This window comes from Hoplias malabaricus, chromosome 11 (genome assembly GCF_029633855.1).
Source record: "Hoplias malabaricus isolate fHopMal1 chromosome 11, fHopMal1.hap1, whole genome shotgun sequence".
NCBI lineage: Eukaryota > Metazoa > Chordata > Actinopteri > Characiformes > Erythrinidae > Hoplias > Hoplias malabaricus.
In genome coordinates, this window is record NC_089810.1 from 37,790,349 (window position 1) to 37,804,623 (window position 14,275).

The window sequence follows — 14,275 nt, forward strand, 5'->3', positions numbered from 1 at the left end:
GGAGGGGGCGCCAGTCCTTCACAGGGCAACGCAGACACACACACACATTCACTCACACACACACACCTACGGACAATTTTGAGTCGCCAATCCACCTACCAACATGTGTTTTTGGACTGTGGGAGGAAACCGGAGCACCCGGAGGAAACCCACGCGGACACAGAGAGAACACACCACACTCCTCACAGACAGTCACCCGGAGCGGGAATCGAACCCACAACCTCCAGGCCCCTGGAGCTGTGTGACTGTGACACTACCTGCTGTACTATAAAAATAATTATTAGTTCACATTTCCTCATTTCAATCCTGATATGTACCATAAGAGAAAATTAAATATAAATAAATAAATATAAAATTGCTAAAAATATAAACATAAATACACAAACACAAACGAATACACATTTAAGGGCTAATCAGGCTGAGATGAGACGGATCGGATGCTTTAGATTTTTGAGGAATCCTATTCTGTTTTGATGTTAATCTTTAAACGTGTGCCTTGAGGAAAGAGTGTGTGTATCATGTGAGAGCTGTACTTTAGTCTGTTTCTGCTTTTAAACACAGCTCTGAAACCTTCATTAGAATAAAGACTGCACTAAGGAAGTACTCTCTTCATCAGGAGCGCACAAACTTTCTGTCCTGGGGCTGATAACTGTGCTGAGCTGTGGGCCAAAAAGGACAAAATATTCAACAACTAAAGAAGGTAGGTAGCACCTGATCATTTCCTAAAAATGCATTAATAACCTTATAAAACACTATATTACGTTACTAAGCCATTTTAAAGACAGAGGGAAAAGTGGATGTGTATACTAATCCACTCAGAAAAACAAGTGCTCATATAAATAACTTGTAACCCTTCAAAAATAAGTCATTTGTATTTATAATTGTATTATAAATTAAATCTATTATTCATTCCTTTGTGCTTTTTGCTTGAATTATCATTGCCATTTTTCAGAGAGCATTTTAAACACATATTAAAGACAAATTATTAAATTATTAACTGGAATTCTTAATAATATTTTGGGCAGTTTTCTGATTGGCCGTTTGAGCTGATGTCTTCTGCTTAGTGTTTATTTACTGCTTCTAGTGCAGGGCAATTTTTAATAATAATAAAAAAGTAAGCTCACGTTAATCAAATGTATGACTGCATGGTTTCCACTGTGTCCAACTAGAAACAATGAAGTTGTGGATTGTGTCTACGTGGACTTTAATTTTGCTTTCGAGGGTAAAACACATTCTTATGTCTGATGGATCCGCTGGAGCAAAGTACAGTGATCCCAATGAAGGACACTCCAAAATGAGTCAGTCGAATAATACGGAAGAAAGAAGCCTGTTTGAATTCAGACCTGTGATCACTGTAGACGTTCTTGTGGGAAAAGCTGCAGATCTACAGTGCAGGAGTGAGACTGGTGAAGGTAATCATGCAAGAGCTGTTTCAAAAACTACAGCGATTACTTAAAGAGAGATTAAAGCAATTTATAAAAAGGAAATTTCTGATTTAATAATTAAGAGTCATGCAGTGATCTGATGTGCAATGCTTGTTTTTTCTAGAAAAACATCAGAATTGTTCACATTGTTGATGATCGTAAACAGACGCCTAACCTTCATACTTTTTAAAATATTGTATTTAGAAGATCGGCACAGACATTTATTACATGATATTTTATTATATGATGTTTTATAATAAATATAAATATTTAATTAATTTAATTTAAGACTGAAACTATTTTGAAATAGTGTCTCATTCACACAGCTCCAGGGACCTGGAGGTTGTGGGTTCGATTCCCGCTCCGAGTGACTGTCTGTGAGGAGTGTGGTGTGTTCTCTCTGTGTCTGCGTGGGTTTCCTCTGGGTGACTGTCTGTGAGGAGTGTGGTGTGTTCTCCCTGTGTCTGCATGGGTTTCCTCCGGGTGACTGTCTGTGAAGAGTGTGGTGTGTTCTCCCTGTGTCTGCGTGGGTTTCCTCCGGGTGACTGTCTGTGAGGAGTGTGGTGTGTTCTCCCTGTGTCTGCGTGGGTTTCCTCCGGGTGACTGTCTGTGAGGAGTGTGGTGTGTTCTCCCTGTGTCTGCGTGGGTTTTCTCCGGGTGCTCCGGTTTCCTCCCACAGTCCAAAAACACACGTTGGTAGGTGGATTGGCGACTCAAAAGTGTCCGTAGGTGAGTGAATGCGTGTGTCTGTGTTGCCCTGTGAAGGACTGGCGCCCCCTCCAGGGTGTATTCCCGCCTTGCACCCAATGAATGAATGAATGAATGAACAATTTTGAAATTAAATGCACGGTAGAGAAGTGTAATATGTCGCAAGGCAAAAATACTTTATTTCTGTTGTTATCACGTCATCATCATGCCATATAACTATTCAGAAGACGCACTTAGGTTCACTGTTTGCTGTGGATAGTGCAGTACGTAATAAAGTCAAATGTATTCCTACAGCACATTTAAAACAAGTGCTTTACATAAAAAACAGCTTTAAAATAAAAACCCATAAAATTCAGTTTTTAATTAAACTCCAGTAAGGAGGGAGCTGTCAAAACCCATTAAGGAGATGGTTCCAAAGCCATGGAGCCACTACGGGTAGATATCAGGACGCCTGGTACCCATCATCACCACTGTAAATAAATCTGAAATCATTTCACATTTAACCACTCGGACTTGACTCACAGCCATTAACTACTAAATTAGCTTTTTTTAAAAGACATGTATTGAATGTAAATTTAAAAAAAATCGCTCTGGATACAATTCCAGTGTTCCTCACTATGTTTTCCTCTTCAATATCTAGGGAAGTTGAAGTGGTGGCAGACTCCCTTTGGATCATTTGGAGGGGAAACGTTTAGCGATAAAGACCCAATTGACATAAATAATGGGACACTGAGGATCATAAGGGCCACGTCCAGTCACACTGGGCTTTACCTTTGCTACCTAGTGGACAGCAGGGGAACAAGACTTATTCAGTACAGTGTGCATGTAAAGGACAGAGAGGCCAGCTTGGCTGACGCCAGTGTGGAGTATGATTTGGCATTAGGTGTAGTTCCATCAGTGTTGGTCACCTTCGTGGTTGCATTTACACTTGGAGCACTCAGCAGATCCTACGTGATTACGTGTCTCCAAAAAACACAAACCAGGATGGGTCAGAAAAGAAGCAGCCAGAGAATACGTGACATAGGCTTGTTCAGAACGTCCACTCAAAAATCCTCACAAGGTTCAGGCACCCCCAAGTTATCCACTAAATGGTTCTGTTCAGATAAAACCATCCAACAAGATGAGAATGAAGATGAAACAAATGGAGCACAAAACAGACCAGAAGCAGAGGAACCTCAAATGCAACCCAAAAGAAGAAGCAGAGTCATTAAACTGTACAACTATGATGAAGAAGGGAAGATATACAGCAATGTTACAGAGCCAGAGGTGCTGGTGGAGGACGGAAAGGCTGAGCCCAGACACAGAGTCATGTCTCTGACTCGACTCAGTGCAATCATGAGTCAGGCAGATACACCAGATTTCTCTGCATCCAGAAAATCAGCAGACAACAGTTCTGTCAAAATAGACAATTCTCCCAAGACTGAGAGTTTAAACGAGTAGTTTGCAGAACTAATTCATACATGTCACTCCAGGAGTATTAAATCTACAGGGTGGGCCATTTATATGGATATACCTTAATAAAATGGGAATACTGGAAGCCTGTGCTGGCATTTCTCCTGCGGTGTTGCTATCAGTGTGTGAAGAGTGGGAGAAGAGGGTTGCATTGACAATCCAACACAATGGGCAGCACTTTGAACACATTTTATAAGTGGTCAGAAACTTGTAAATAACTCATGAAAGAATAAAGTTACGTTAAAACCACACCATTGTTTTTCTTGTGAAATTCCCAATAAGTTTGATGTGTCACATGACCCTCTTCCCATTGAAAAAACAAAAGTTGAATCCAAAATGGCCACCCTGGTCACCACCCATCTTAAAAAGATTTCCCCCCTCCCCTATACTAATGTGCCACAAACAGGAAGTTAATATCACCAACCATTCCCATTTTATTAAAGTGTATCCATATAAATGGCCGACCCTGTGTATCTATATATCGTCAAAGGTTAGTTTTGCGTTGGGGAGTCATTATAGCAAACAAGCAATTGAAGCTTATCTATACCTATTAGCATAATGCAAAATGCATCTGTAATTCATCAATTTCCTCATATCCTGTCTCGTTTCTAAGTAATCTTTAATAATCTGTTAAAATAGACAAACACTTTGAACGTAAAACAGACGTCCCTAAAAAAGTAATTTTCTTCCTTTTGGGGTGGAATGGATGGTCCTCACCAATCCCTTAGTAAAAAATACTGGTAATTACCAGACTACTCTTAAAGATGGCCCTGTCTAAGAAAGTCTTGAGCTAGCTTAGTAACACTTTACAATATATTAAATATAGTACTTTATATTTTTTACCACTTACGGTGGCATGTTACAGGGGTGAACAAGTTAGCTGGCGCACCTGACAATGACTAAACTGGGGAAGAGAAACTTATGATCACAATGGCATTACTTACTTACCTGCTAGTCTGAGTGTTTTAAAGTACAGTGCCAGTCAAACGTTTGGACACATCATCCCACATCAGTCACTGGTGGAATAGGCTGTTCACTCTAAAAACTGTGTACCAGCCCCTACCTCTGCAAAACCCAAGTTATGGTCTCGAACACATTACGGCGAGCAGTTCTACAAGTTAACTCTTGACGAGGCCACTTTCCAGGTGATGACCTCATGAAGCTGACTGAGACAACGCCAAGAGTGCGCAAACCCAATCTCCCTGAGTGGGTGTGTCCAAATATTTGCCTGGTACTATATATTGATATGTTGAGTGTTTTAACCTGTTACCCATCAGACATTAATCTGGGGAAATCAAATGTACATACAATTCCTTTATTTTATTTTCAAAACACTATAAACAAGTAAAACTCAAAAAATGAAAGGGAAAAAAAAAATACATAACAGATGACTTCCCTCCACCAGATCATACATCACTGGCAATGTAACCACTGCAACAGATGCAATACATACAAAATAAACAGTTCCCCTTTTTTCCAACTTTTTCCTTTTTATAGTTAAATTAACACTGAGAGTCTCTGTTTTGTGAGAGTCCACCAGCAGCTCGGGAAACATGGCGGAAGTCTTGGAACCCAAGGTTTTCTGGGTTTTCTAAGTGTGAAGGATGAGCTTCCACTGATGTGCTTTTGTTTTTCTTGTTCTTACATTTTTACATACTTCCCCAGCTTCTGCTATAAGGCCAGCCTTGCCTTCTGCCATTCCACAAATTCATCCAGCATCACTGGCCCTGAAGAGGAACAGAGGATATTGGGTTATAGGATTACAAAGGAAATGCAGTTCAGTAATGGATCCGACTCAAATTAATGATGACAAAAATTATTTACTGTCACTGAATGTCATGTAAAATAAGGGTAGATTGCGTGATGATTTTTAAAGTTCTCTTTTAGCTTTCTATTACAAACCCCACATCCAGACAAGTTGGGGAGTTTTTATAAAATGCCATTAAAACCTGATATTGTGATTTATTAATTGTCTTAGGCCTTTATTTATGCGACAAATGTAACTGTAAATTGAACTGACCGACATGACCCTATTTTATAAATCCACTAATTTACCATTTGATTCCTGCAACACACGAAGTTGTTGTGACGGGACACAATTTAAAAAAATATTTCACTTTGTGAGAGAACTTTTAAGTACATTCCTGAATTTAAAATGTAGGTCTTTCAGCATCTACTGTATATAATACTGTGAAAAAGATTCAGAGAAATCCCTGTGTAGGGCAAACCCAGACACCAAAGTTGACTGAGTGTGATTTTTAAGACTTCAGAGAGCATTTCATAAGAAATGGTGCGTTATCAGTGGAATGTCCAAAAGCATACATTCGTCATGACATAGTTGTGCCCAAGGCACGGGTGACTTGAAAATATGTGAAGATTCAATTGATACAGGGACATAAATAGGAATTTTAAATATAGATATATAGAACTGGACTACAGGCAGGCCAGTCAAGCGCACGCTGTTTCTTATGGTTCATAATGAAGAGAGGAATCAGAAAACGACAATGGCCTGCTGAGAGCAGATACTGAGTATCAGTTTCCAGACATTTAAAAATAAAAGATGATAAAACACAATGGTGAACATGCCACTGTCCTAAATGTGTTTTTCAGCCATCGAATCGTACATTTGTTTGTATTCTACAAAATACAGTCAATTTGGTCATCAATATCATCAGATATCTTTTCTTTGTTCATTTGTGAGGTAAATACATTTTTAAGAAAAATATGAAAATCACAGATTCTGGATTTTATTGCATTCTAGCTTTTCTGTAAGTGGTGTTTTTACAATAACAAACAGTAATCTGTGTATATTTTCCTAAAATGTTTACATGTTTGTCCTTTTTTTCCCCCCAATAAAGCATTTACAATCACTGAAAGGCTCTGCATGATCAGCTATATTTTTATTTAAATAATGTGAAGTGTACATCATAATCACTACAGAATCAACAGCACAAGCTATAGTTGAAAAGCTTCAGATTATTTGTCACAAAAGCATTTTTGACAAGAAGGTAAGACACACACACACACACACACACACACACACACACACACACACACACACACACACACACACACACACACACACACACACACACACACACACACACACACACACACACACACACACACACACACACACACACACACACACACACACACACACACACACACACACACACACACACACACACACACACACACACACACACACACACACACACACACACACACACACACACACACACACACACACACAGGTTGGACAATGAAAGTGTTTGAGGTTTCATGGCTAAATTGGAGCAGCCTGGTGGACAATCTTCATTAACTGCACATTGCACCAGTAAGACCATGTGCATCCAATGGTTCAAACATTGTGTCCTGAAGGCGGTGCCGTGTATCAGGACGACAATGCACCAATACACACAGCGAGACTGGTGAAAGACTGGTTTGATGAACATGAAAGTGAAGTTGAACATCTCCCATGGCCTGCACAGTCACCAGATCTAAATATTATTGAGCCACTTTGGGGTGTTTTGGAGGAGCGAGTCAGGAAACGTTTTCCTCCACCAGCATCACGTAGAGACCTGGCCACTATCCTGCAAGAAGAATGGCTTCAAATCCCTCTGACCACTGTGCAGGACTTGTGTATGTCATTCCCAAGACGAACTGACTCTGTATCGGCCGCAAAAGAAGGCCCTACACCATATTAATAAATTACTTTCATTGTCCAACCCCTGTATATTTGTGTGTGTGTGTGTGTATATATATATATATATATATCACTTCCTAATTTTAGTCTTAGGAACAGTACTAGGACTCAAGATTTGTGCTCTAATCCAATGGCTTGTAGTTGTTGCCCTGAAATTTTAAATATTTTAGCATTTTCTCTGCTCTCATGAACAAGGCTTGTTCATTGGCCAAGGAATTACACCAGTTCTGTTAGAGCAGGGACCAACATCAAATCATGCAAGTAAAAAGATACTCCAGGGCCTCTGGACTAATAGATAAAACAAATTAAATAAATAAACAAAAAAGTATGAGTTCATAAAGAGTAGTTAAAAAAAATAATTACACTTACAAGCTCCGTCCTCGTCGTAATTACTGAGGTCTGGATTTACAGTGCGACTAAATTCTAAGACGTTATACCACTGGTCCTTGTTCATGACTTTATACTTGGATTGCTAAAGGTACAATAAAATGAAACAATTAGACATTTCATTTCCAAAGAAATTGCTGGCAGCTATGAACACAATATTCATATTGTTATTTTTATATAATCTTAAAATAAAAAGACAGTTAACATGAAAAATGTGACCATACTCTGCAGAGTTCTTACTATTTTAGAAGAATGTCTTCAAACATTCCTTCGCCTGCTGTAGCTACACTTTATTCTCTTAATAAATAGCCAAATGGATCCTTCCAAAGTATTGTAATTAACAAGACAAAACATTAAACTATCTGTTTGGTTTATGTTTTTTGCACTTTACTTGCAGTTAATGTAGTTAACTAAAATTAGAAACAAATGAATGATACCGAGAAACAAAAAAAACATGAGTTATAGGCAAGGCAAGTTTATTTATAGAGCACCTTTAATACCGAAGCAATTTAAAGTGCTTAATATGTTGCTAATAACTAATATGCTCATTTGAATCTCATAAAAAATTGTAAAAAGACCAACCTCCAAAAACTGATGAAACACAGGAAACAAGGGCCATGTCCTTCCAAGAAGCAGTGCCAGCATGGACTTAGCTGTGTCCATGTCAAGACTACGCTGGTCTTTATCCTAGGTACAAATAATAAACAATGAGTATATGCTGCATAAAACGTTAACTTATTTAAACAGACACCAAATTGTAGACAATTCATATTTTATTGAAGCTATTTTACGAAATATACATTGTCGCCGTCCAAATCTAAACATTTCTCTCCAGTTTTGCTCATTTTTATATTACTACATAATGTCAACACAGCACCAATAATAATCCTCCAAAATGACTTAGAATACAATATTTTTTACATTCAGTTCATCGAAAGTTAAGAAGGCTTTTTCCTTCTCCTGTTAATTAACTATTTTAGGAGATTGATGTTTTTCATTGCACAGGATACACTAATTAAAACACAGGAAGTCTGTAGTATTTTCATTAGTAGTACACAAAATGGCTGCAATACAAACAATAATAAGTACAGAATAAAACTCACCCTGGCAAAGTCAAAGGCATATCTGTAAATGTTTTTGAAAATAGTTGGGTCGTTCAATTGTGAGCGCAGGTAGTCGAGCTTGCCTTGTAATCTCTCTGTGCAGTCACATCTGGTTCATAGTTCAGAAGGAAAAAAAATTTATTAATAGTAATGCCTTGTATGTATAGATTTATATAACTTGATTAGAATAAAATAACTTTTTATAGCACCTTTTTTTCATACTCATTCAGCTGACAACTGAATGAAAATTAAAATAAAAATTAGAAAGAAAAGTTTAAACATTAACAATACTCTCTTACTGCAGAACAGTCATTCCTTTGAGCCATTCTTCTTTTGTGAAAAATCCCATATTTGGTGCTTCTAATTTCCAGGCTAGGACTAGCATTATAATCTGCACAAGAGACACAAAAATAAACGTTAGTTCAAATTAAAGTCATCATAAAAAGAAATATCATTTTCAAATAAATATTACCAAGAAAATTGTACAAATAAAACTAACATTTTACATTAGATAATAAAAATGGAATAATAATAATAATAATAATAAAAAATGCATACACAAAATATTCACAGCCTTGTATGAGATCTAACTCAAACAACTTACATTTTCTGGTTCTACCCCAATATCCTCACAGAACTTTTCCATTCCTTCAGGTCCCACCACGTCATCAGTCCCTGAGGGGAATAGTGTCAATATACTTTCTTTTTAGAAAAATTTGCCTTGCTCATTTGCTTTATAGGAATTATGCTGTGTATTTTTTAAATTGTAAAATGGTTCTTCCTGACATGACTGGTGACACAGTATTAAAATTATTTAATTTGGGGGTTGTAGCCTGATCTTTTTTAATCAGCCATTTTTGCTTATAATAAAACAAACCTTTTAGAGTTATGTTCAAAGCATTCAAAAGATTAATTTACCTGCATACTCATAAAACCAGGCCAGGCACTTCTTGCTAGAGAACTGATCATCAGGATTTATCAACCTTCCAGGAGTTTGTGTTCTACAGTAACTAGAGGAAGATTAGAAAGGAGTGAGAGATAAAAATGAATTATTTATTTGCAATGCAAAAAAAAAAAAAAAAAAAAATAGAACATAAGACAAATGAAAAAAAAATCAACATAAAATCACACTTATTTGTTTCCACTCTCTTATGAATTAACGAACAGCAATCAAAAGTCAGTTAAAAATTCAGGCAAAGAACTGCTATACTAATATATTTGACCTTTTAATTTATTTTTTTCATTGTATGAAAAAATGTTTGGTCAAAATGCACATTTTACATTTATTCATTCATTCATTGTAAGCGCTTATCCAGTTCAGGGTCGCGGTGGGTCCTAGAATCATTGGGCGCAAGGGATTTTACGTTTATGACAAATGCAATCAAGACAATCTTTTTTTAAATAACGGTAATCATCAGCAGTTTCCACCAATCAGCGAAACAGCAGATACATGTCTAACATCTAGAGAGAAGAAAGCACTTACCTGGTAATTTTACACTTTCTGATGAGATCTTCTGAACCAGAGGACTTCCTTTTCTTTTTTACAGGCATAGCGTAGTTTCCAAAGTGTTGGTTTAACCTAACGTCTGGATAACCATAAAATTAGACAAATAAAATAAGAAAATAATCAAAGCAGAATATTCTTCACTACTCTTACTAAATCAAGATTTGAACATAACTATACCTGCGTACTTTTGGTCTCTTTGTCCATTCAAATCGACAAGATTCTTAAGAAATGAAAAACAACGTGTAATTAGAAATTACAACATCTATTAAACGAACATTTGCAGTGAATTTTAAACAGAGATGTGATTATACAGATAATATTTAGATTACTTGTGCTCTTAAATGCAAATGTTGTTTACTGTGGATCATCACAATCTGGAACAAAACCCCGGATCCATTTTTTGGACATTATTTATTATTTGTCAATATTTTATAAGATTCATTCATTCATTATCTGTAACCGCTTATTCGATTCAGGCAGTTGCAGTGGGTCCAGAGCCTACCTGGAATCATTGGGCGCAAGGCGGGAATACACCCTGGAGTTGCCAGTCCTTCACAGGGCAACACACACACACACACACACACACCTACGGACACTTTGGAGTCACCAATCCACCTACCAATGTGTGGTTTTGGATTGTGGGAGGAAACCGGAGCACCCGGAGGAAACCCACGCAGACACAGGGAGAACACCCCAACTCCTCACAGACAGTCACCCGGAGGAAACCCACGCAGACACAGGGAGAACACCCCAACTCCTCACAGACAGTCACCCGGAGGAAACCCACGCAGACACAGGGAGAACACCCCAACTCCTCACAGACAGTGACCCGGAGCGGGAATCGAACCCACAACCTCCAGGTCCCTGGAGCTGTGTGACTGCGACACTACCTGCTGCGCCACCGTGCCGCCCAACATTTTATAACAATTTAACCAAAAGAAATTGCACAAAAAGGTTTCAAATTACATTGTTTTTATTTCACTTTGCTACATAAACTTACAATGAAAGGTAAGTTTGTTTTCTCCTATTGCTTTTATGGAAATGAAGACAAAGCTGCTAATAGAACAATTAGAAAACAATTTATTCACATGAGCATCAAGCATTGTTCTACTGTGTGAAAGATAACCCTAAAAATGACTTACAAATCTGTCCAGGGTTTGAGAAACGTTCTTTATTTCTGCCGGTCGGTACCTCTGGAATAAGACGAGATGTTTCAGTTATTTTAAAAAAAAAATACTTCACAATCTGAAATATATCTCTCAAAATAACATCTTACAACAATGAAAAGGCCCTTTTTACAAGTCTAACCATTTTGAATGCTTGTTAAATTACACAAATCTATTTTTTAAAAAACCCCATTCACTCAACAGTCAACATTGTCAATTTACAGAAGCTAAGTACTACAATCTGAACTTAGTTTTTGTGATGTCATTAAAACTAACATATATTCAAGTATCTATTTAGCCTACAGCAGCTTAGCTCTACGTTATAAGGAGTGTTTCAGTATGAACAGCTTTCTGAATGATGTTACAACAAACGGCAGCCTATCAGAACGGAGCTTATTTGCATAGAGTCATGTCATCAGTCATAAAGGTAAAGCTTGTTTAAGTGTACGAATTAGGATTGTTCCTGTTACATGAAACCACACAGACATAATAAATTGTAATGGAGAGTTAATCAGATATGAAGGCTATGTGTTGTACACTTACTGACACAGCTCAGTTTTAGGTTCCTTAGGGCTACCATTAATCTTGTCGACCACTTACACGGCCTAAATCACTGCAGATCTGCGCTGAAATTACATTAAGTGTTTTAGTCTGCTTTAAGGGTCGGGTTACAATAGAGCGCAGGCAATCCGAACAGAGCTCACATAATAATTATTGCTTGTTAAAACATAAGGGATAAAGAAAATGTCATAAAATGAATTAAGACATGGCTGCATTAAACCACGCAGGGTTGATATAGCGAAGTCAAAATAAAACAAGAACAATTTAGAACGAAACGCGTTCCTGGGTGAGGTGAAGTCAACCGTTCTGCGACTAGGGCTGGAGACTCCTTTTTGAACAAAAACACATCTATTTCACAAACCTGTTAAGACACGCTAGCGCTAAAACACTGAAGCTGCTTTTCACTTAAATAATATAGACACACATCTCGGAATTAGGCTCAGAAGGCCTCCAGCTCTTATTACTCAACACGTAAACAACACTGTGGAGACATTACAGCCGCTGCGTTAGTTTGCCGGCTGCTCAATAGAAGCTAACGGCTAAATAACGACAACTAACACTAAAACACTGTTCAGAATATCTGAAACCACAAAAATCGTTTATCAGAGTCTGTCTTGGTTTTTGCAGTTAGGTTAAAAACGGTTATCTAACTGAATGTCTCACAAACTTCAGACACACCTTTTGACGTTAATCTTCGTGTTTTATAACCGAACAGAAACAGCGCAACGGTTCTTCTCTGAATTCACTCACCGATCGAGACTTTTATTGTTTAACAACCGGGACTCACGTCACATAATAAAAGTCACTCGATTCATGCAGGGAACCAGAGGTAACGCTGTTTTAGGACACATTCCAAACGCCTTGTGGTCCCTACGTAGTGCAAGACACACACTCGCTACGCAGGGAGAACGGCATTGTGAACATTTTATTTTTTATATAACGAAAATTGTATAAATGTAAATGCAGATCTAACCATTATAAAGTAAAGAGTGAGCCATGTAAAAATTAAAAAAATGCTGTGTATAAATTAATTTGTCTCAGATATAAATGTTTTTATTACACAAATGTCTCCAGTGAGTTTTTAATGCTATCATTCAAGCATTTCATTTTAAATGTACAATGAAATGTAGAAGCTTTACACATAAAAAGTGTGTGTGTGTGTGGAGAGGGGTATTTAGTGGGGGGTGCTGAGCTCTCGCCCCTCGCTGCCGTTGTATGCTTAGCTGAACCTATGTGTGCTTTTAGGTCCTTTTGGAGGTTGTGGGTTCGATTCCCGCTCCGGGTGACTGTCTGTGAGGAGTGTGGTGTGTTCTCCCTGTGTCTGCGTGGGTTTCCTCCGGGTGACTGTCTGTGAGGAGTTTGGTGTGTTCTCCCTGTATCTGCGTGGGTTTCCTCCGGGTGACTGTCTGTGAGGAGTTTGGTGTTTTCTCCCTGTGTCTGCGTGGGTTTCCTCCGGGTGCTCCGGTTTCCTCCCACAGTCCAAAAAACACACATTGGTAGGTTGATTGGCGACTCAAAAGTGTCCGTGTGTGGGTGGGTGTGTGTGTCTGTGTTGCCCTGTGAAGGACTGGCGCCCCCTCCAGGGTGTATTCCTGCCTTGCGCCCATTGATTCCAGGTAGGCTAGATAATGAACATGGTAATTTCTTTTTTAAGTAATCCAAGAACTTACATTTACGTTTCGGCATAGCTGCTCGAGATGAGCTTTGCCTGACGTAAACAATGACTACTGACGTGCAGACTGACCAATTAAATGTTTACAGAGAAGGTTATCGACCAATAACGGTAGCTCTACAGTCAGACCGTCCAATCAGAAGATTTTAGGCTACTTCACCACGCCCCCTTCTCACTCAAGCGAACCAATCGGAGTAGGGGAGGGCGGTACTAGTTTGTGAACGAAACTTCTAGAAGTTCTATGTAAGCTCTAGAAAAACAAAATCCCGGACGTTTGTGAAATTACGCTTAAGTCTAAAAAAGAGGACATGTCCGGGTAAAAGAAAACGTCTGGTCACCCTACTTAACCAGAGCAACATATAATTTGACCATTTTACAGTGATGTCATACATTTCCAAGAGTTTTAGACATTTCAGGAAATTAATTATTTTTTGTTGTTATTAGTTTGGCTCTTGTACCATGGTACCACCAGAGTCTGGTATGATTCATTTAGACTGAATAAATCAATATGGGCTCCAGTATCATTTCATTTGTGTTCTGGTGGCTGCGTCATGCTCAACTGCCATTGGCTTTATGTGGCTACAAG

The 14,275-nt window shown here is 38.3% G+C and overlaps 1 protein-coding gene across 4 annotated transcripts; it reads right to left on the reverse strand.

Moving 5' to 3' along the window:
- Positions 1-4,890: 4,890 nt before the first annotated feature.
- dcun1d5 (DCN1, defective in cullin neddylation 1, domain containing 5 (S. cerevisiae)) lies at positions 4,891-12,826 on the reverse strand. Of its 4 annotated transcripts, none has more exons than XM_066684367.1 (11): positions 12,696-12,826; positions 11,433-11,483; positions 10,476-10,510; positions 10,267-10,369; positions 9,702-9,793; positions 9,388-9,458; positions 9,083-9,174; positions 8,784-8,892; positions 8,263-8,367; positions 7,663-7,765; positions 4,891-5,311 (listed from the first exon to the last, which is right to left on the reverse strand). In XM_066684367.1, exons 3-11 carry the CDS (start codon positions 10,492-10,494, stop codon positions 5,256-5,258), a joined length of 750 nt encoding a protein of 249 aa, XP_066540464.1. In that variant the 5' UTR covers positions 10,495-10,510; positions 11,433-11,483; positions 12,696-12,826; the 3' UTR covers positions 4,891-5,255. The 4 variants fall into 4 exon arrangements, with proteins under 4 accessions (XP_066540464.1, XP_066540466.1, XP_066540465.1 ...); XM_066684369.1 differs by having other exon boundaries at positions 10,468-10,510; positions 12,696-12,825; XM_066684368.1 differs by lacking the exon at positions 12,696-12,826 and adding an exon at positions 12,000-12,292.
- Between the last annotated feature and the right edge of the window lie 1,449 nt (positions 12,827-14,275).

Excerpts from the sequence above, each read along its gene's own strand:
- dcun1d5 (XM_066684367.1), bottom strand. Across the intron at positions 9,175-9,387 it reads TTGGGGTAGAACCAGAAAAT|ATTATAATGCTAGTCCTAGC; the intron begins GTAAGTTGTTTG and ends TCTCTTGTGCAG. Across the intron at positions 8,893-9,082 it reads AAAGGAATGACTGTTCTGCA|ATGTGACTGCACAGAGAGAT; the intron begins GTAAGAGAGTAT and ends ACTATGAACCAG.